Genomic DNA, 23,603 nt, shown 5'->3' on the forward strand with positions numbered 1-23,603 from the left:
CAGCATCAAGAACGTGTTCTCGTCTGTACAGTATTATCTACAACCCCCGCCCAAACCACCGTTCCATTGTCATAACACGGTAGCCGTCTAGGACGTACTTCTATTCACAACCCGGTCCAAAATGTCTGCGTTGAAAGGACAACAATGGTTCATATTTTAGATTGTAATCAGAGAAAATAAGAGATGAGTGTTAATTTACTGCTTTCTATCGCTTTAGCGATTTTAATGATGTTGATTTCAGTGGGTGGGGGCATGCGTACAAGTGGCTAAATATGTCTTTTTAGACACAATAAGCCCATTCCAAAGATGCACCGCAATCTTTCATGGACAGATGTAACTTACGGGGGCTAGTAGTGTTACTGTAAATAGTATTAAAGAAATCGACGACTTATTGTGTCTAAAAAGACATATTTAGTCACTTGTACGCATGCCTCCACGCACTGACATCAAGGTCGCTAAAATGGCTAAAACGAAAGAAAGCTGTAAATTAAAACATTTTAACACTCTTCTTTTCTTTAATTACAATCTAAAATATGTACCCTTGTTGTATAAAACCAAAGTTGTCTTTTAAAACGGCGACCAGACATAGATCCTACAAGACCTAGTGCCACGATTGTGGTACTTTTATTCTTTTGGCATTGGACTTAAACAGTACTGATGATAACACCAAGTTGAACCTGTGTGATTTATAGGTCCCCCCACTGCCACTCAACTAGGGATGGGACGATATGAACATTTCATATCTTGATTATTGTGACAAAATAAATCGCGATTTACGATATTATCGCGATAATCAAAAGCCATTATCCTGGGGCGGAACATTTGCCAAAAAAATAGCTGATTTACATCGGCTGATCGGCTATTTTTTTGGCAAAGACATTTGATAGAGAGTGAAAAAAGACTGTATCAAGTACACATATTAGAAGTACCTTTTACCAATTATAGAGGGTTTAAATTAGCCTGCTTCCAGACCAGAGACCCCGCCCACTCTCAGAGTGGACTCTTTCTCTGGTCTGGAGCTTAGTACATGAATCGGTTTTTATTTTCGGCTGTCCAATGAGGGGGTGGGGGTGGGGTGGGTCTAACGAATATCCAATCCGCGCAGCAGTTGAAACGATTCAAACGAAGTTCACACACACACACACACACACACACACACACACACACACAGGCAGGCTGAGGAAGGCACACGCACGAGCGCACTGATTTCACCAAGCTGTTTAATGTTGATTACAAGTTTCTGGTCGCAGTTCTGTGTGGAAGCAGTCACTGGCACAGACAGAGACACACACACAATCACACACACACTCCCCGACGGTGCGTCGCGTCCACCGTGCGTCTCGATCACCGTGCGTCGCGATCACTCGCGTGCGGACACGCGCGTGCACGCTCGCAAAAAAGTCCCCCGTAAATCGCTCAGAATGGAGCACAGTTTCAGACTAAAGCGTGAGCTGAGTCTGAAATCAGGCTAGGTTTAAATGGTAAATAAAAGCTGAATTGATCCCAGTGCATGACGGAGGACGACATCACGATAAATTAAATCTCCACGATACGATTATCGCGAGTGTTTTTTTATCACGATAAACGATAATATCCCTTATCGTCCCGTCCCTACACGCAACCCCCAGGCGCAGAGGAAGCAGCTGTGGGTGGCGCTGATCGAGAAGGCCCTGGCCAAGCTCCACGGCTCCTACTTCGCCCTGCAGGCGGGGCGCGCCATCGAGGGCCTGGCCACGCTGACCGGGGCCCCCTGCGACTCTCTGATGCTGCAGGTCAGCTCCACCAACCCCCGCGAGGAGCCCATCGACAACGACCTCATCTGGGCCAAGATGCTCAGCTCCAAGGAGGCGGGGTGAGTAGCCGTGGGACCATTATCGTCGTTGTCGGGTGAAAACCTTTGTATGTTCAAAACCGTTCGTTTTGCATTCATCGTTTTAAAAATGATTTAAACGAGTGAAAAAAGCAGATCTACAAGCACGCGAGGCGTTGTGTGTATTTTTGTGCGACAGCCTTGTATGGTGAAGCGGGGCTTTACTTTGCGAAAGAACATACACATTTTAAACTTGGAGATACAAGGTTTCTACCTGACAACGACGATATGAACGTTTCACGTCACGGTTAAACTTGTTGTGACAAAATAAATCGCGATTTACGATATTATTGTTGTGGTACGACGCAGAATCAGGGGTTGGCTAGGCCTCAGAGGCACTTGCACAGGTCGTGTTCTACTTTCCCAAATGTCATGCCTGTCATTGCCCACTTGCCCAAAAAGTAAATCGTCCATTCTAAAATGATCTTACTTTTGAGTGGTGCTAACCACTAATTCTTCCGGTTTTGTCTGTATGTATGTATGTATGTATGTATATCCGTCCTGCATTGACCAAGCTTTACGGGATGGTTAATGCAATTAACTCATAAAAGGCATCACTCACTTTTTTTAATTAAGTGTAGCATCAGTGAAAATAACACATTATAGGTAGACAGTGCTCTTATTTTAAATTCCACAGACTAGAGGTGTTAAATGCTCGGGTTCCTCGGGCTGGCGGAGAGAGACAGATACATTTTCTTGGGTTCCACGGGTTGTGGCAGTATTAAATGTGTTAATAGAAGGGGAAACAATAAACATGACAACAATAAACCGCCCATGCACAGCCGAACCAGTTAACTAGAAATAAGAATGAAAACGTATATCGTGAGCTTGTCGATCAGCTATTTTCATAGTATGGCAGAATTTAAGTTGAGCACAAGGTGGGTGGATGGTTGGATGACACGTGCTTGCACTGCTGGAGGATTGAATCTAGGTCATCGCTTTTTTTTTTTTTTTGTCATCTGTCATTGTGTGTGTGTGTGTGTGTGTGTGTGTGTGTGTGTGTGTGTGTGTGTGTGTGTGTGTGTGTGTGTGTGTGTGTGTGTGTGTGTGTGTGTGTGTGTGTGTGTGTGTGTGTGCGCGTGCGCGTGCGTCTCTGCTGTATGCTGTCCAATCTGTATATACCATGTAAGATATAGGATTTAGATGCGGTACTTAAACATCTAGATTGCCTTGTATTCATTCCTACCATTGGTTCTGTCCTTAAGGAAAATGTAAATACAAATTGGATTCATGACAGTCGTATGTAGATGTGTTCTTATTCTACTGAATGTATGTATTCTGCACTTGTTGACACTAAGGGTTGCCCACCTGGCCCTGGCAGGTAAATAAAACTTTGGGGCAGGTGGAGTTTGCTGTCGGGTTCCCCGAACCGGACAAGTGCTCCTTAGAGAGGGGATGCAACCGTCTATAAACACAACATAAGATATCTGTCTAAACACCTCTAGTCTGTGGAATAGGGATTGGACGATATGAAAAATGTCATCGTTATTATTGTCAGAAAAGAAATTGTGAATTACAACATTATCACGATAATCCCCATTATCCTGGGGCAGACCATTCGGCAGACCAGAGAGATCTCTCTCTATAGCGCGCAATGAGGGCCTCTCCAACTCTTTTTCCCGGGCTGAATCAGGGGCCCAGCACGTCCCTGAGCCCCGGTGTGACCGTGTTGTTGTTGTTGTGCTCTCAGGTTCCTGATGGGGGCGTCGTGCGGAGGAGGGAACATGAAGGTGGACGACGTGGTGTACGAGTCTCTGGGGCTGCGGCCGCGCCACGCCTACTCTGTGCTGGACGTCAGGGACGTTCAGGGCTACAGGTATGGAGCGCTGCTGGAAGAGGAACCAAGTACATTTACTGTGTGCGCACATCTGTGTCACTTTAGATTTGAACCACTTTAACCATTATTTTATGGAACACATTATGACGCAATATTTTATGCTTTAACTATTGAAAAATAGCAGATATACAAGCTCACAGCGCGGCACCGAGTGCCGCGCTGTGAGCTTGTAGATCTGCTATTTTTGAAAAATCGTGAAAATTTGATTTTTGACCCGATTACATAAGTGTCTTTTGAATCCTTCTAAGATTTTTTGAAAAACCGATGTTTGTATGTCAACAATCTGGCCAGCCATCGTCAAAGAAAAGGTCCTTTTCATTTAACTGGAGCTCAGTTAGTCTGTTCTTGAGAGACTACTATGTCAGTGGTTCTCAAACCTTTTCATGTGAAGGACCCCCAAAATGATATTTATTTGGCCACGGACCCCCATCTCAAAATATTTAGTTCCAGGGACCACCCAGAAGCAAAATTTGAGTTACAAATGTTCGCTTTGAAAATACATATATTCAAAGATTTGCACACATTTTCACGACTTTTTCAAAAATAGCAGATCTACAAGCTTGCAGCGCGGCACTCGGTGCCGCGCTGTGAGCTTGTATATCTGCTATTTTTCACTGGTTAAAGCATTCAATAATTTCAGGCCTAAATGGGTTAACTATTGGAAAATAGCAGATCTACAAGCTCGCAACGCGGCCCCGAGCTTGTAGATCTGCTGTTTTTTTTATCTGGTTCTATACATGTCTTCTGAATCCTTCTTCTAAATCAGTGGTTCTCAAACTTTTTCATGTCAAGGTCCCCCAAAATTACATGTATTTGGCCGTGGACCCCCCCCATCTCAAAATTTGTATTCCAGGGACCCACCCAGAAGCAGATATTTGAGTTACACATGTTGACTTTTAAAAATATATATTCAAAGGTTTTATTGAAATAACCACACCTGGTTACAGATGGACTGCCTTTTGGCATGTGCTACCTGCATGCATATTGTGTCTGTTAACTATTTTGACACATAGACCAATGCCAAATTTGAAACTGTCTTCGTCGATATGTATACCTTGCATGTTGATGCCTCCATAGGTATATTTTCAATTATATAGGTATATTTATATAGGGCGTCTTACTGTTAGTAAGACACCCTAAGGGCGAGAAGCGACCTCGCCCTCACATGGGCGCATGTACGCATCCACCTGGGTGACTGCAGACTGTTGGACGAGCGCTGGCCCTTTGGCATGGCATCAACTTTGACCAAAAACATTTACAGACCTGGTTGGTTGTTTAAGATGGACAAAACGTAGGCAAAATGTTGCCTTATTTTCCCAAATATGTCGTCTGAAATCATAGATTTGTCTGACGTCATAGACCACATGAGACCGACACAATATATCCATAAATGGATGCATAGTGTGTTTTCGGTGATTGATCTGTATCGGGAGATCAGACTTAGGTGGTCAGTGATCGGTTCCACAAAACCTGACCGCCCTCTCTATATTATTTTTACACAATATTATTAGTGGTAGTAGTATAAAATATACAGCCTTCATCAGAGCATAATGATTTAAAAATGGCATAAAGATGAACCAGTTGAAAGTGTGTGTGCGGTACTCGTGTGGGGGGGATTAAAGCAGTGGGCGGAGGGGGACAGGGACGCGGTACAGACCGGTTTCAACGTGACCACTTTGATCCACGCTTCCTATTGTGAGTCCACACAATAGGTGCTGCTTCTAGCCCACCTGCGAGCGGAACATGAGAGGCGGCTGTAAATCCCGGACGCAATTTGCTCGACGGCTGCCGCGTGCGGCCCCGCCACTTTAATCCATTCAGGCCTAGAGTTATTGAACGATTTAACTGTTGAAAAATAGCAGATATACAAGCTCACAGCGCGGCACCGAGTGCCGCGCTGCGAGCCTGTAGATCTGCTATTTTTGGAAAAAGTCGTGAAAATGTGTGCAAATCTTTGAGTATATGTACTTTTTAAAGTGAACATTTGTAACTCAAATATTTTCTTCTGGGGGGTCCCTGGAACTAAATATTTTGAGATGGGGGTCCGTGGCCAAATACATATCATTTTGGGGGTCCTTCTCATGAAAAAGTTTGACCACCACTGACATAGTAGTCTCTCAAGAACAGACTAACTGAGCTTCAGTTAAGTGAAAAGGACCTTTTCTTTGACGATGGCTAGCCAGATTGCTGACAGAAACATAGGTTTTTCAAAAAACCTTAGAAGGATTCAAAAGACATTTATAGAATCGGGTCAAGTTTTCATGATTTTTCAAAAATAGCAGATCTACAAGCTCGCAGCACGGCACTCGGTGCCGCGCTGCGAGCTTGTAGATCTGCTGTTTTTCAATAGTTAAAGCACAAAATAATGATACACAATAATGCGTACCCGGTCAGCGGTCTAAGTGGCTTAATTTAACCACGGTGGAGAAAGCTGACGGGAAGATTGCCGCGCAGCACTTGATCTGAAATGAGTCTCGAGGGTAAGACAGCAGGGCACGCAGGTGACAGTACAGCTCTGCACATGGGTTGTGTCACTGCGACAGAAGTGTCTTGTTAAACCTTTAGAGCGGTGGTTCTCAGCCTGTGGGCCGTGGGGATAAGCCCCCAAATAATCCGATTTCTATGGTAATATAACATTAAAGCTATACTGTGTAAGTTGCTCAACTAGTGGTCTGTAGCAGTATAGCAAACCGCGGTCGCGTCTGCTTTTTTCGGCCGTTTTTCGCCGCGGACCGGGCCGTCAGACCACCGCGTCCGCCTCGCCTCATAGAAAACATATAAAGAGAAGGCTTCAGAAGCTGAAAATAACGGAGTGGGTGTTCTAAAACTTTAGCGATTTAACAGTTAGGACAATTTTAAGATTTGTTTTATAAAAAAAGTTACATGGTATAACTTTAATATTAAAGAAAGCTATATCAAAAGTATATTAGTTCCGTTGAGCCGAGGTTAAGGTATGAATGTAAACAAACAGCTGTGATAGGAAGTAGAACGGAAGTGCGTCGCTGGCAAGCCTGGAATTTCGTCATTTTAGGGGCAAGGCCACTTGGCCTTCGGTGTTGTCCATTTTTTGAGGGCACACAGGCCAAAAGCCAGGGCAGGAAGGCCATCAAATAAAACAAGATTTTAGTCCATTGGAATAATTTGTTCTATAGAGGGTATGCACGTCCAGTGGGACCCGCCCCCCCAATCTAGACTGAGTGGCAAAACATTGAGCAGCATGGAGCGTTGGAGTTTGCTAGTTGCAAATCACTCAACGGCCCTGCATACCACCTGTTTATAATTTGCACATAATGCAGGAGGCAGCAGGATGTTGTGTTGTTGAAAACAAGTGCTTCCAAACTCTGACACTTGAAAAAATTAAAACCTGCACAGAATGTCTTGACAGAAAGTAGCTCATAACATGCCTATGGTGGATTTTTATGGAACAAAAACTTTGCAGATAGAAAGAGGATAATTCAAGCTTTCAGTACAGCCGCAATGTTGGTGAGTTAACTTTGTTTAATACAATCAGATAGGACTTTTCTGTTTGGATGTATGGGCTGTCAATGGCAGAAATGAGCTTTTTGCCACTCAGTAGGCGTGTTCCCACATAACGTCCAGCAACAGTGATGTCACGCGCATACCCTCTATTTATGGGCCTAATCTGCAGTGAAATAGATAAATGATTGTATTTACAGTCTGATCCATGCTCAGCCCAGCACCATTCAAAGTCACTGGATCGGTTTAAAGATGGGGACTCGGGGGAGTTAATATTTCAGAATCTCAACAAAAGACACTGGTGTCTACGTGATAAGAAAGAGACACCGGTGTCTACTGTCTACATATTGACAAGAAAGAGACAGAGGAGAAAGTGGCGCAGTCTGGGGCATTAAAGGACAACTCCTCCCTAAATCACTTCTAGGCCCATTTTCCTACTTATGTTGATCCAAAATGACTGTCCATGGGGTCTATTAGGCACAGATGATTCTGTTTTCCAGTTTGCCCAGCAGAACCCAGCAGTTGTCATAGCATAGAGTGGATCCTATAAGCCTATCGCTTTTACACTATCTGTTTTCATGAACGTGTTACTAGTTGTCATTACAAACACATCCATTCCTTGGTTGTCCCACACAAGCCACCACAATCTCATAAATAATGTTTTGGGGTGAGCATTTGGCACAACTGCCAATCAAAGTGACTGTCCTGGCCAATCACAGGGTTTTCTTGTCCGGGACTTGGCAAAACACATAAAGGCCTAACATCTGTTTAGCAGAGTGTGGTGGCTTGTGTGGGACAACCATGGCATGGATGTGTTTGTGATGACAACTACTAACACATTCATGAAAAATAAAAACTATTTTGACCACAACAAATAGCGTAAAAGCGATAGGCTTATGGGCTCCACTCTAAGCTATGAGAGCTGCTGGGACCCCATGGACAGTCTTTTTGGATCAATATAAATCCCTGCAAGACCCGAATTAATTTCTACTGGCCAAAAAATAATAATAAAATAAGATGGTGTTGTAGCAGTCCTAATCACAGGAAAATGTAATGTTAAAAAATTAATAATGTTTTTGTAAGGTTTTATAGCCATACATCATAAATCGTGTTATGTTTTAGTGAGGAATAGCTTCAGTTCAAAAGTGAGATGTTGTTCGTCCAGGCGCTGGAATTTCAACTTCTCTGGGAGGTGTGAATGTCAGCCTCTGTGGGGGTTATTTATATGCAAATATCGTGGCCAATGGCATTGTAATGGTAAACAATATGATTTAATGGTGATGTCAATGTGAAAAAAGAACAGGAAAACTAATTATATATATTTTTTTAAATGATTTAAAAAATGTTGCCAAAAAGCAACGCTGGGCCTTGCAGGGATAAGTAGGAAAATAAGCCTAGAAGTGATTTAGGGAGAAGTTGTCTTTTAAGGCCACTGTGGCCTCAGGTTATGCCATTGGTTTGAGGGTTAGGCACAAGGCCAAACTGAGGGGCAACAGCGGCCATGGTCGCTGGTCTATCGGGCAGTGCGTCAGCCAGTGCCGGCGGGCCGTACATGCACACTACGCACAATGCGTAGGGCCCCCGCCGTCAAAAGGCCCCCCGCGATGCTGAAAAGAATGTACCAACCTTGATCAGAAACAGCGCAAAGCGCACTGAGTGTAGCGCAGGCAGTCTACTGCCATCTTTCCTGATTTAGACATCTCTGAATCAGAGACGTCTTCTGATTGGCTGTCACTGTGTCACAGCACTGTGCTTTACTTGTACACTCTTTGGGAACCCGCCCCTCTTTCTGAGTGCAGTGCAGCCCCAGCGTCTCACAGGCTCACAGCTGTGACGTGACAGTGTGTTTGTTTCGGTTTTAGCGACTTAGCGTTTGACACGTAATGAAGCGCGTTTATCTATCTGGATACAAAAAAAAAGAACTGCAGGCAGCAGCAATCAGGTAAATAAAGATTCAACTTGCACACTGTGTTGTTTAAAGTTGTACTATGTAACTTTTTTTATAAAACAAATCTTAAAATTCTCCTAACTATTAAATCACAAAAGTTTTAGAAGATCCGCGCCGTGAATTTCAGCCTGTAAAGCCTTCTCTGTATGTAAACTGAGATCCTTGCCGTGGACCGGATCTCGCGCCAAAATTGCGTCATCACACTACCGGCCAATCACAGCGAGGGTTATACAACTGCCGGCCAATCACAGCGCATCTTGAAGTGGGGTCGCTATGGCAGCCATATTTGTTGTCGCCCGTTTGTACCATCCCTTCTCTAGGTAATTTCGCCTACCAGGCAGGGTGAAGGAGTCCGTATCTCTGGAATTACTGAACGCACAGGAACAAGGGACCCCTTAAAAGATAGATCTCAGCGAGGTGGAGGCAGACGCGGGGGTCTGAAGGTACGAAAAACGTCCGAAAGACGCGGACGCGACCGCGGTTTGCTATAGGGCTAATGACCACTAGTTGGGCATCTTACACAGTATGGCTTTAACTTGCTGTGTTGTGCGTCTCAGCCACGTTGTTGCGTGCTGGCTTGTTGTGTAATCTGATCTTTCTCATCATCACTTGCTGCCTGTCTGACTCGCTGCAGTCAGCTTGTGATTTTGTTTCTGATTTTGTTTGGTTGGTTTTTTAGGTCCAGTTTGTTTGTTGTTGGTGCTGCAGCTGCTGCTGCTGCTGGTTCTTAGTTGTGAATGTGAGATTTTGAGGTGTGTGTGTGTGTATACACTATACAGAGGTATAAAGTAACTAAGTACTTAAGTACAATTTTAGGTATTTGTAGCTACTTTACTTGTGTATTTTAATTTTTCCTATACTTCTACTTCTACTCCACTACATCTCTTGGATCCAAATATTGTACTTTTACTCCACCACTACACAATAATCTGAAAACTTTAGTTACTTTGTTTTCAGACATTAATTGTAATATTATATTAATATATTATATTATATTTAGCCCTATGTTTTACCTTGGGATTTGAGAATAGTTGATCTACAAGCTCGTAGATCTTCTATTCTCAAACATTTTGTACTTTTACTGTTGGTTTGGTACTTTTTGAAGTACATGTTGATGACAACACTTTCATACTTTTACTCAAGTACATTTTCAATTGTGGACTTTAGTAGCAGAGTATTTCTATATTGCAGTATTGATACTTTTATAAGTAATGCACTGATGCAAGATGGAAAGCAAGGTATTGGCATTGACTAATAGCTATTGATTAAATATCAAATAAAATAGTATGGGCATACTGGGCTGTATGGATGCACATTGATCAGTTGAATGATGACATTGTATAATGACCAAGTATTCGGCCAAGCCATAGTATACTTTTTAAAATTATTATTATTTTAGATGCTGACAGAACCCTCGCTAAAAAAACAGGTCAAAAGTCAACTTGTCCTAGAATAGATTCCCTGTTGCACTAAGAACAACAGACTCACTCCATAGCTCAACCAAAACATCTGAACATGGTCAAGCGTCTGTCCACGATGTAGGCGTAGATCAAGTTCTCTCCACTTGATCATGTTGGATGTGTGTTCAGGACTACCCTCGTGGCTTTTGACAACTCTTAAACTTACACTACACCCCTGTAACTGTCATGACTACCCTACGCCACTGGACATTACAACAGTCTAATCCTAATGTTAATATTCCTCTAATTCTACCTTCAAACAGCCCAAATTTTCCGGCACACACTATGCACCAATCAGAGGCCCCCAAACCAGAATCTCGCTTAGGGCCCCCGAGGAGCCAGAAACGGCTCTGGCGTCAGTGCCACCTAGCCACATGGCATGCACACTACAGCGGTTTACGTCTACTTGTAAATGCTGAATAAAAAGTGACTACGCAACGGCACTTTACCGCGTTCTGTTCTGATCGTGGCCGTGTAACTTGAGCCTCAGAGGAAGAATGTGGGCAGTTCAGAAACCTGCCTACCAGTGACATCATCGCGAGGCAGGTTTGGTCATTGCAAACATGCTAAAAAAGAAATGACGAAAATAACATTATCAAAATCATATATGTACATCATTTTTTATTTGGCACCCCCCCCCCCCCCCCCCCCCCCACACACACACTTTTTCATGTCAAGGACCCCCCAGAATTACATGTATTTGGCCGAGGACCCCCATCTCAAAATATGTAGTTCCAGGGACCACCCAGAAGCAAATATTTGAGTTACAAATGTTATATTTTAAAAAAGATATATTCAAAAACATAGCAGATCTACCAACTGTGTGCTGCTATATCTGCTATTTTTCAATAGTTAAAGCATTAAATAATTCTAGGCCTAAATGGGTTAAGTCTGACGCTCAGGGGTAAAAGGCAGGGGAAATCATTGTGTTGCAAAAGAATCATCCACAAGGAGCAAGACGTTGACACTGTGCTAAGTCGCTCTGTCCTCCCCTGTTTTCAATCTCCCTGTCTGTTTGTCTACACATTAACCCATTTAGGCCTAGAATTATTGACTGCTTTAGCTATTGAAAAATAGCAGATATACAAGCTCACAGCGCGCTGTGAGCTTGTAGATCTGCTATTTTTGAAAAGTCGTGAAAATGTGTGAACATCTTTGAATATATGTCTTTTTTAAGCGAACGTTTGTAACTAAAATTTTGCTTCTGGGGGGTCCCTGGAACTAAATATTATGAGATGCGGGTCCGTGGCCAAATACATATCATTTTGGGGGTCCTTCACATGAAAAGGTTTGAGAACCACTGACATAGTAGTCTCTCAAGAACAGACTAACTGAGCTCCAGTCGAGTGAAAAGGAACTTTTCTTTGACGATGGCTGGCCAGATTGCTGACATAGAAACACAGGTTTTTCAAAAAATCTTCAAAAGACACTTATAGAATTGTGTCAAAATTCTAATTTTCACGATTTAAAAAAAATAGCAGATCTACAAGCTCACAGCGCGGCACTCAGTGCCGCGCTGTGAGCTTGTATATCTGCTAGTTTTCAATAGTTAAAGCATAAAATAATAATACTCAATAATGTGTACCCGTTCTGAATGGGTTTGCTCTCCTCCAGGTTGCTGCGGTTGCGCAACCCGTGGGGTCGTTTCTCGTGGAACGGCAGCTGGTCGGACGAGTGGACGGACTGGCCTCAGCACCTACGCCACGAGCTGATGGCGCACGGGAGCAGTGACGGCGTCTTCTGGATGGAGTACAGCGACTTCATCAAGTAAGGACTTCTGTCTACACCAGGGTTCCCCAATTAGTTTTCCCCAAGGGCCGAATTATGTCTATAGGGTACCAAGCCGAGGGCCACAGCATTGCAGGGGGCGACGGTGGCGTTCCCAGTACTCCAGCGACAGTTCAGATATCGTCGTTGTCGGGTGAAGATCTTGTATGTCCAAAACCGTTTGTTTTGCATTTATCATTTTAAAAATGATTTAAACTAGTGAAAACAGCCGATCTGCAAGCACACAACGCCTCGCATCGCGTTGTAGATCTGCTGTTTTCACTACTTTTGTGCGACGGCCTTGTATGATGAAGCAGGGCTTTACTTTGCGAAAGAACATACACATTTGGAGATACAAGGTTTCCACTCGACAACGACGATATACTAGTGTTGTTGCTGCTCTTATACCACCATTATTACTGGGTTTGGTGTGGGCCTGATAGTAGCCCCCCGCAGGCTGCAAATTTTGGGGAACCCTGGTCTACACTGTGTAGTGAATACAAGGGCAACTGGCGGCCCAGGGGCCACATGCCCACCTTCACTTAATGCGGCCCACATTGGAATACTGATATATTACTGATCTCCGCTGTTAAAATTCCAAACATGCAAACATTTAATTACTTACAGTCTATATTCGTTAGTTTGAATGACTAGTATAGTAGTATTTAAGTTCATAAAGTTAACATAAGTACAACTAAATTCAATTGAAATTAAATCAAAATGTTACATTTCAGGATTCCAATAACAAAATAACAAAAAAAATAATTCAGGATTCCAATTCAAAAGTAGGAAAAATAGCCGATCTACAAGCTCAAAAAACGCGCCGCAGCGCGACGTTTTGCTATTTTCGCTAATCTTACTGGAGATGAGAGGTTTCTGCTCGACAGTAACAATATGCGACATGGCCTACTGGAGTGAGTGTGGAAATATAGTGGCCCTCTACGTCATCAAAGTTGCCCACCCCTGGTGAAGTGTGTACCAAGGCCCCCAGAACCGCGGTGGATTGGCGAAGCTGCCATCCCCTGCCGGTCAAATCTGGGACTGCAAGACTTTTAAAACGGTACTGATGCCCGCTCGCTGCTCAAGTCTTCCGCATTTTGAGCACCAAAATGGTGCTCCTTCTCTAGATATATTACAACTCTATGGCGCGTACAGCTCCACCAGCGGCGGTTGCACAAGATAAGCTGTGTGTGTGTGTGTGTGTGCGTGTGCGTGTGTGTGTGTGTGTTAGGGGTGGGTGATATGGAAAAATACAATATCACAATATTTTCCCAAGCTGTATCACGATACACGATTTTTCAAGTTGTTTTTTATGGTTATTTTTCAAGTTACTTGACAAAAACTAGACTCTCTGGGTTCCTTTTGGGAGGTCTAAATTGAACTTTACAAGTATGTAACTCTGACAGTATACAAATGAAACCAAATGGACCCTTACGGGTCCATTTGGTTTCATCTGTAAACTGTCAGAGTTAATTGGAGACCTTGACATTTTACATTTTGAGAACTACTGATTTTGACCAAAATGCAGGTTTAAATTGAATTCTGCAATGAATCTCTGTATTGACGATTAAACAGGACTTTTTATAAGGCTCTGTCATTGTATCACGATATACAGTATACGATACCTCTGAAAAGGCATATGGTGGAGACATTGTGTCGTCTCAATGATAATTATCACCATATCGCCCACCCCTAGTGTGTGTGTGTGTGTGTGTGTGTGTTTGTGTGTGTGTGTGTCTGTCTGTCTGTCTGTGGTCCACAACGTGTACAGTACATGGGGGTATGACCAAGCCTGTTTTAAAGCGCAACACAATCGCATTCGCTTCATGTTAATTGCCTGTTTTTTTACGAGGGCAATTAAAGCTCCGAGACCTTATTCCAAGCAACCACCTGTTGTGATGTGCTGCATTGTCCTCGTTGGTAATCTGAACCAGTCGTCCATAACGCTGCAACAGCACTGGCATTTACAATTATATGACCGTCAATGTGTGCGACCAGTGTCTCCTTTCGCATTAACGAGGCAAGCTAACGAGCAGCCCAGTGAAGAGTACTGCGGTCATTTTGCTGACACACTATACTGTACATTAAGTCAGTGAAAGTGAAATGAAAATTGGAATACTCGTCTAACCATGGCGTCTCCATTTCGGGCATGTCTTTATAGGCTAAATGTTTCTGCTTATAATGGCTTTGCCCAGTGGTGTAAAGTAACTAAGTAAATTTAGCCTACTTAAAGGACGATTTCACCACTTTTCAACCTATCTTCATATAATTGGTCCACACTAATGTTCATGATAGCATAATTTTTTTCTACTTGGTTTGTGTCTCAGAGGAGGGCTGTGGGCAGTTCAGAAGATCGGTTGAAAAGTGGCAAAGTCGTCCTTACTGTACTTAAGTACAAGCTTCAAATTCATAGAATGATCAAATAAACCCGAAAATATACATTTAATATAGCAGGCAAATAATATCAGAATATAAATCAAATAAATAGATCACTCTCTAGGTGTGACCCGTTGTTCACATGCCCTGTGGCTGAGGAAGTGACTTGTGTCTAGTCGTTGTGGTCGTCGGTTTGTTTTGGGTTTGTTTGCCATTGTTTCTGGTTGCCATGGGATTGGCAGGCAGAAGCTTGTTCTTGTCATGAGTTATGAGTCAGGACTGGCATTCTCGCTTTAAAAGACTAGGTGTAGAACAGCAGCGAATGATAATAATACATAAACATCATCGTAACATTTTTCTCTTGTGATATTTAATTTAGCTTCATTCGTTCCATGTATATGCCTGCCTGCGTGTACTACTTCTCAAATTAGTTGAGAATATGTTCATGACCTAAAGGTGACGTTTGGCTATCTCTGCATGCGTGCGTGCGTGCGTGTGTGTGTGTGTGTGTGTGTGTGTGTGTGTGTGTGTGCGCCCCCGTCGGCTTATAGTTGTCCTTCCTGTCATTCATGGGAGTGTGGCACAATAACAAAGCCGGGAGCTCTCTGTCTGTCTGTCTGTCTTTCCTTCAGTCCATGGGACACAGGGACAGACAGCCTAGGAGTCCATGTCCTCCGTCTGTCGGCTGTCCTCTCGTCCCCAGTCAGGTTATTGTCGAGCGAGGGCCGCCTGGGGTGCCAGTTTGTGTCAGGGCATTCACCAAATATTCGAATATTCGAATATCAAAGTCACTATTCGACGTTGTTCACCGAAATCGAATATATTCTCTTTTTTTTTTTTTTTTTTTTGTCTTTCAAAATACTGTATCTATATTTCTTCATGGTTTATAAAGCTTGGCTAGATAGGAAGTCATAAGAACCCTGACAAGCACTTGGATTGTGTCCATCTGTCTTGAGAGATTAGGAGACGGATGGGGCTACTGGACGTGAGGTGTTGGGACAGTCTGTCACTGACATGCACTGGACTCATTAAACTTTGTTTTTCTTTACAACAAAGGTTCATATTTTAGATTGAAATTAGAGAAAAGGCAAGATGAGTGTTAAAATGTTTCATTTACTGCTTTCTATCGTTTTAGCCATTTTAGCGATTTTGATTTCAGTGGGTGGGGGCATGCGTACAAGTGGCAAAATAGGTATTTTTAGACACAACAAGATGGCAATGTCTTTATTACTATTTACAGTAACACTACTAGCCCCCATAAGTCACATCTGCCCGTGAAAGATTGCGGTGCATCTTGGGAATGGGCATATTGTGTCTAAAAATACATATTTTGCCACTTGTAAGCTATGCCCCCAACCACTGAAATCAACATCGTAAAATGTTGCCTGCGGTAAATAGCAGATATACAAGCTCGCAACGCATCACATGCGTGACGCGTCGCGAGCTTGTACATCCGCTATTTACAGAGCACTACACCGGCGCGCAACTAAGCATGACCGAGGCTTGAGCCTGTTGAGCTGTAAGGAGGTGTGTACACGCGCGCACACACACACACACACACACACACACACACACACACACACACACACACACACACACACACACACAGCCTCGTGGGGGGCCGTTTTGGACACTTGCTAGCAGACATAGGCACAGCGGTGTCCTAACTGCTCTGTCAGCGCCAATGTCTAACAACCCAGTCCTCTCCACCAGCTTAGGGGGTGCCACACACACACACACACACACACACACACACACACACACACACACACACACACACACACACACACACACACACACACACACACACACACACACCAGTGTTGATTTTGTTGACTGCGTTTTTTTCACTGATGAAAACTAAATAAAAACTAAATAAAAACTAAGCTGTGATGACTAAAACTAAGACTAAATGTATTGACAATTTCGTCAACAAAATAAAAACTAGACTAAAACATTAGGGAGGGACTAGTGGAGAAGTGAGTAATTTTATGTTTGGTTGCTCTCAGGTGTTGTGTGCGGAAAATAGCGTTGCGACGCGTTGTGAGCTTGTAGATTTGCTATTTTCAGCACACAACCAAGTGTAAAATCTGCCATTACGATGCCATCAAGGCCTGCCAAAATACATTTCAGTTGACTAAATCAACTGTAGATTTTTGTCGCCTAAAACTAAAACTTTTCAGGGTGACTAAATTATGACTAAAACTAAATGACATTTTATTCAAAATACTATGTCTAAAACTAAATCAAAATTTGCTGTCAAAAACAACACTCACACACACACACGCGCGCACACACACACACACACAGTGTCCGCTGAGCTCACGTGTAACCGCTGACATTTAGCATTTCCAATCACCACTTGTCACCCGCGTCTGTGTGTTTGTGACTAATGCTGTGTCACACCATTATGCCTGCAGTACGTTGGTTGTGTGTCTTACTCAGTCTCGGAGCCCGAACTTGTGCTCGGTTTGCGCGTCACCTCGCGCGCCGGAAATGGCAGATCCTACAGGCTGACAGTTTACAGTTTACAGTTTAGGCATTTAGCAGACGCTTTTAATCCAAAGCGATTTATAAGCAGATAAAACATCACAATAATAAACAAGATAATATATCAGTACATCAACAGCAATATAACAAATGCAAATGAATATCTATCTAGAAAACAATATAATCAGTAAAAAAAAAAAAACTGTTCTAAAAAAAACAACTAAAAAACAAATGCTAACTAGCTTCATGTATGGTCATTGAGTGTTTCAGTAGTGCTAAGGGTTTAGGTGGATTCTGAAAAGGTGAGTCTTCAGTCCACGGCGAAAGCTAGCGAGTGAGTCAGTTGTTCTAAGTGCGACAGGGAGTTTATTCCACAACTTTGGGGCCAGGAGGGCAAACTGTTTCGGACGAGTGGATTTTTGCCCTGGGGTTTTTAGCTGACAATGTGAGCTTGTAGATCTGCTTATTTTCCGGTATAGTATATTATTATGCATGAGTCTGGAGCAACTGTATCAGATGGTAAGCGATCAAGTAGAGGTTTCCATATTTTGGTAAAGGCATTTTCATTGCCTTTAGACCCAGAATTATGCAGGAGTCTTGATGGTGAACCCACACTTTCCCTTGGGTACTTTGAACTAACGATATGCGATAAGCATCCCTAACCCGTCTCTATTTCTTTCTTCTTCTTTTTTTTTTTCTTTTTTTTTTTTTTGCAGTGTTTACGCTTCACAGCTTTCACAGCGGCTCATAGGTGGCCCCGCCTCTGCGAGCTGCCACAGGGCAAATATGAATATGAATATTTAATTTGCATCTGTATCAGTGGAGAGTTTCACTCACTAGTAGTCTAAATGCAGCTTCGGAGGCCTTGCCCTGCTGAGCAAAGAACGTCCAGGGGGAACTATTTACTGCTTTTATCCGTCTCCTAGAATTCTCATTTGGACCTCCCTTACAAGTATGGGGCTTTTAAGCCGTGACATCATTTTGTAGGCAGAGGAGAATCTGCCCCCAGAGCATTTTCTGTCCCTTGCTATTTCAAAAAACGACGACTAAAAAATAACGACTAAAGTATAATTCTAACACTTTCCTTTCAACAACAAAGAGAAGAAAAATGTGTAAATAGTAAAAATAGTAAAAAGATTCACGGAAACTGGGGGCAGAAATTCTCCTCTGCCTACAAAATGATGTCATACTTAACTCATTGAGTGCCTATCCCGAATTAGTTCGGGATATATGATCGTATCACAGGGTGCCTATCCCGAACAAGTTCGGGATATAAAAAAAAAAAAAAAAAAAAAAAAAAAAATTTTTTTTTTTTTTTTGAAAAAAATTTTTTTGAATTTTTTTTTTTTTTTTTTGGACCCCATCAAATCTGGTGAACATGATTTCAATCGCGATTTTGCATGTTCCACCCCCATACAACCCCATCTAACATACAGGGCAGCCATTTTTGTTTACATTACATGTAAAACATAAGGGCGATTATCTCAAGAATGCCTGAACGGATTTCCAATCGGATTTTTTTGTTTGAAAGCTGTGAACAAACTGCACAAATCCACTCTGGATTGCATTGGATTTTTCAGAGCTCATTCTTCTCTGTTTTTTTCCCATGCATGAGGTGTGCAAGGTTTAATCATGGCTAAGTTGACGAAAATAAGGCTTCTAAAATGCTTGGTAGCCAATAGCTAACTTCAAGCTAACTTCATCCTCTTCCTGTACATGCAGTCATGCACAAAGGAAAGTGTTCAGGCAAGTCATGGCTGCAGGGCTTCTGCATATACCAGCATATCTCTATGGGATTTTCTCTGGCCACTGGGCGCCCTCTAGTGGTGAAAGGGGTGGCACTAAATGAGTTAACAGCCCCATAACACCTCAGTTCCAACAGTGCTGCACTGAAGAAGCCAAAAGTACTTATAAAATAAATAAATAAAAACAATAACACAAATACAGATCACACAGGCTCCCTCCCACGAAAATTCTTGGAAATATTTTTTAATTCGAAAAAACAGTTTTCCAGGCCTCCAGGAATCAAATATTTTGGGCAATGGCTAAAGTATAGCAGATCTAAACGCGTCGCTTAGAAATTTTTAAATGTCATTGTTTAAAATGCGTGGGAACCCTGAGACCAGGACTTATTAGATGGTTTCACAACGCGTCGCTTCACGCCGCGTTGGTGAGCTTGTAGATCTGCTCTTTTTCACTACTTCTTAAACATTTACCTACAGTAATATGAGTGTTGGTAACCTTTTAGATGAATTGCACGTCACATTTTGAAAATTACTATCTTGGGGATTCTTAAATGTTGTTTTTAGTTTTAGGACCTTTTATGTTATGATAGGTTTGATGTTTTTATGTTGCAAGTGACTGAGGACGAACGATGCATGCAAGTATATATAGATAGATACCTTTCTTATCCCACGGGGGAAATTCAGTTGCCCAGAAGCAGCACAGCAGTTAACTCATTTGTAGCCGATCCCGAGTATACTCGCGAAATATACTCGAGTATTTATAGTGCTGATCCCGCGAATACTCGCGAAATATACTGTATATACAGTAAAGCTGGCAAGGGCTACGTACCGTCCGTTGGAAAGTGCTGGCACTGGTGGACTCGCCGATTCATCATCATCGCGCATCCACGTGCACACAATAGTGATCCCTTAACATTTTCTCCAAAAAACACTTTTAATGCCAAGGATGGCATTGGATTCTCGCTAAAATAGTACAAGCTGAAAGGCATCGATCCGCCATTACTGTTTACGCTTTGGACGACAACGCTTCCGGGTAAATTCCGAAAGGTCGTCAAGTAGGAATTGTGAGCGCGATCTACTTCCGGCCTTCAAAATAAGAGACTGGCCGTGGACGGAGCAGGTGAACGGCAGCTTGAACTTTTAACCCGTTCATGTCTGGAGCACTAAATGGATTAAGGTTACAAGTTACAGAGAAGAAAGAAAAAGAGTACTGTAGTGTACAGTCCAAAGAGCAAGCACAAAAAAAGAAAAAAGAGTATATGGAGAAAGTGACAAATAAAAGTGATTCTGATTTTCTCTCTCTCTCTCTCTCCCTCTCCCTCCCTCTCTCTCTCTCTCCCTCCCTCCCTCCCCCTCCCTGCGGTCCACCGTCCAGGTACTTTGACTCGGTGGACATCTGTAAGATCCATTCAGACTGGCAGGAGGTGAGGCTGCAGGGCTGCTTCCCCAGCAAGGCCAGCGGCCCGGTCAGCGTCACCGCGCTCACCGTGCTGGAGCGCACCGCGCTGGAGTTCGCCCTCTTCCAGGAGGGCAGCAGGTACCGTGTGCTGTAAAACACTGGGGGGGGTCCCCACATTATTTTGGGGGGCCCCCAGATGGTTAACTTAATGTGCAACATTGTTTTCTCACTCGACAGTAAACAAACCCACATAAAGTTTAAGTGTATGGAGGGTATCTGCACATTTCTAAAGTGACAATTTAAGGATTTTTCATTACCTGATAAAAATAAACATCGGCTAAATTGTCAAATATTAGAGGCAGTAACTGATGAGTAGGGGAAAAGTGTGACCTGACTGACTGACTGACAGCCGGTGGAGGTTTTGATAGTAACTGCGACCTGAAGGTCGCAACAAAATGCAATCCCTCTTAAGGTCTTTGCACACTGCTGCGTTTTTCGTTGCGAAATGCGTTTTTCAGGGCAAGGAGAGAGCGAGAGATAGAGAGAGCAAGGGACCGAGTGGTGCGCGAAACGGACTGCAGTGTGCAAACGTGAATGACATAACGTGAGGTTGATTTTTTATTTTCACGCTCCGAAATTCACTCCGATATTCGGCCCGAAAAACGCAGCAGTGTGCAATCAGCTTTAGTGCTCGTCAGGATGGGGGGGAGGGGTCCCTAGTTAAAATATGATTATTTTAGGGGTCGCGGCCTGAAAAGGTTGAGAACCACTGCTGTAAAAACACCAACTTCCGTAATCCAAACAAATGAGAATGCTATCCGGAAGAGGGCCGTTTGCGAGGCTATAGTAAAACTGTGGTTGCTCAAGCTTTTTCCCATGTCATGGGACCCCCCCCCCCCCCCCCCCCCCCCCTTCGACGTCACATTCGTCACAAAACTGCCCTGAAAACTCACCTTTCAGGAGGCCAGAGAAGGAGGTAGTTATCACTTCTCCCATAGACAGGCGAGAAGTGAGCACCCCCTTTACCTTAGCCCCACCCACTTGTTTCCCCTATCCTGTACATATAGCGTTTTTGTAGCTGCAATATTATTGAATGTTTTCTTTGCTTGCTATTTATTATGTCCATGAATTAAATACTGAGGGCTTCCAACATAAAAAAAGACCATACAAGGACTTATTTGGGATGTTCCTTTTAAATGGTAAATGGTAAATGGTGCATTTAGCGCTTTTTATCCAAAGCGCTTTACAGAGATTGTGCATTACATTCACCCATTCACGCACACATTCATACACCGGTGGCGGAGGAAACCATACAAGGCACCAACCTGCTCACCGGGAGCAATGTGGGGTTCAGAGTCTTGCCCAAGGACCCTTCGACATGAACTCAGGGGGAGCCCGGATTCGAACTGGGAACCCTTCGGGAACCCTTCGTGCTCTAATAACTCCACCCCTGAGCTATGCCGCCCCCTTTTAGGCAGGGTGTTTAACTGTACTTGTACTACATTTCAATTGTAATGACTATACTTATACTGTTTGTTCCCCATTTTTGTCTAATAGAATAATCAATCAATCAGTGTTGATTTTGTCGACTAAAACTATGACGAAAAATGTTTGTCGACTGCGTTTATTTCACTGACGAAAACTAAATAAAAACGAAACAAAAACTAAGCTGTGGTGACTAAAACTAAGACTAAATATATTGACAATTTCGTCAACAAAATAAAAACTAGACTAAAACGTTAGGGAGGGACTAGTAAAGAAGAGAGTCATTTTATGTTTGGTTGCTCTCAGGTGTTGTGCTGAAAATGGCCGATCTACAAGCTCACAACGCGTCGCAGCGTTGAGCTTGTAGATCGGCTATTTTCAGCACACAACCAAGTGTAGAATCAGTCATTACGATGCCATTAAGGCCCGCCAAAATACATATTAGTCGACTAAATCAACTGTAGATTTAGTCGCCTAAAATCTTATGATATTTAGTCGACTAAAATTAGACTAAAACTAATACTTTTCAGGTGACTAAATTACGACTAAAACTAAACAACATTGTATTCAAAAGACTATGACTAAGGCCATGGCTACACAGAGCTGGATATTTGTGAATCTAGAAATGTTAATAATATAAATAAGTGGAGACACTGAAAAATATCTGATTCACTGGATCCGTGTAGACATGGAACCCGGATATCTCTGAAGACTTTACTGTGTTTGTGCTTGTTAGACCTAGATATCTTTGTCGTGTGGACCTAGATGTTTTTCTATGTGGATATCTGAAAAACCTGGATATATGAAATATCCAGCTCCGTGTAGCCATGGTCTAAAACTCTTTTCTCTCTCTCCCCCTCACCTCCCCCTCCCCCGCCAGGCGCTCAGACACGGCCGACAGCCACCTGCTGGACCTGTGCATCATGGTGTTCCGCGCCTCCTTCGGCAGCGGCAACAAGCTGACGCTGGGCCGCCTGCTGGCGCACAGCAAGCGCGCCGTCAAGAAGTTTGTGGGCTGCGACGTGATGCTGGAGCCCGGCGAGTACGCCGTGGTCTGCTGCGCCTTCAACCACTGGCAGATGAACGTCAGCGGCGCGGCGGCGGCGGCGCCGGGCCCGCCCACGCCCGGTGGGTGCACACCACATGCACGCACACTAGGGCGTTCACCAAATATTCGAATATCAAAGTCACTATTCGATGTTGTTCACTGAAGTCAAATATTTGCTTATTTTTTTATTGTTTTATTGTTTTCTCTTTAGAAAATAAAACCCAATGATGGGTATCGTCTGCGATACTTTTAATGGTATCGATTGCATGACGTCGATACTATCGGGTATCGGTTCACGTAAAAACGAACGATACCTTGTTTCGATACTCTGGAACGCACCCCTGGCCGGTCGCATCTGTAACAGTTGGGCTACTGAGAGTTTAATGACTGCTTTAGTAGGCTACACTTGTTACTGTGGAAAATAGCCGACAATAGCCTATAATGTTTATTATTATGATGATTATCCAACGTCTATACTCTCCGCTCCGCCACACTGTGTGATCATCATCATCATCACCTCTGCGGTAAAGCAGTTAAACTTAAATAAAAAGTATCGAAAAGGGTATCGTATCGATTCCCAGGTATCGAAAAAGGTATCGTATCGATTCAAAGGTGAACGATACCCATCCCTATGCATACAAGTGGTGCATGATCTAGGCATGGACATGACATCATCAGTGCACTATGAATTACATGGAAGT

The 23,603-nt window shown here is 43.2% G+C and overlaps 1 protein-coding gene across 1 annotated transcript in view; it reads left to right on the top strand.

Annotated features, from left to right (window-relative positions):
* capn15 (calpain 15) overlaps nt 1-23,603 on the top strand; it is a gene marked incomplete at its 5' end in the record, with an annotated part of 105,558 nt that overhangs the window by 78,241 nt on the left and 3,714 nt on the right. The window contains 5 exons of the mRNA XM_080747871.1: nt 1,629-1,852; nt 3,561-3,686; nt 12,207-12,359; nt 20,346-20,507; nt 22,735-22,982. Of these exons, the coding sequence (XP_080603997.1) occupies nt 1,629-1,852; nt 3,561-3,686; nt 12,207-12,359; nt 20,346-20,507; nt 22,735-22,982 (913 nt within the window). The remainder of the gene's footprint in view (nt 1-1,628; nt 1,853-3,560; nt 3,687-12,206; nt 12,360-20,345; nt 20,508-22,734; nt 22,983-23,603) is intronic.

This window comes from Nannobrachium achirus (assembly GCF_963921795.1).
Source record: "Nannobrachium achirus genome assembly, chromosome: 18".
NCBI classification, from domain to species: Eukaryota; Metazoa; Chordata; class Actinopteri; order Myctophiformes; family Myctophidae; genus Nannobrachium; species Nannobrachium achirus.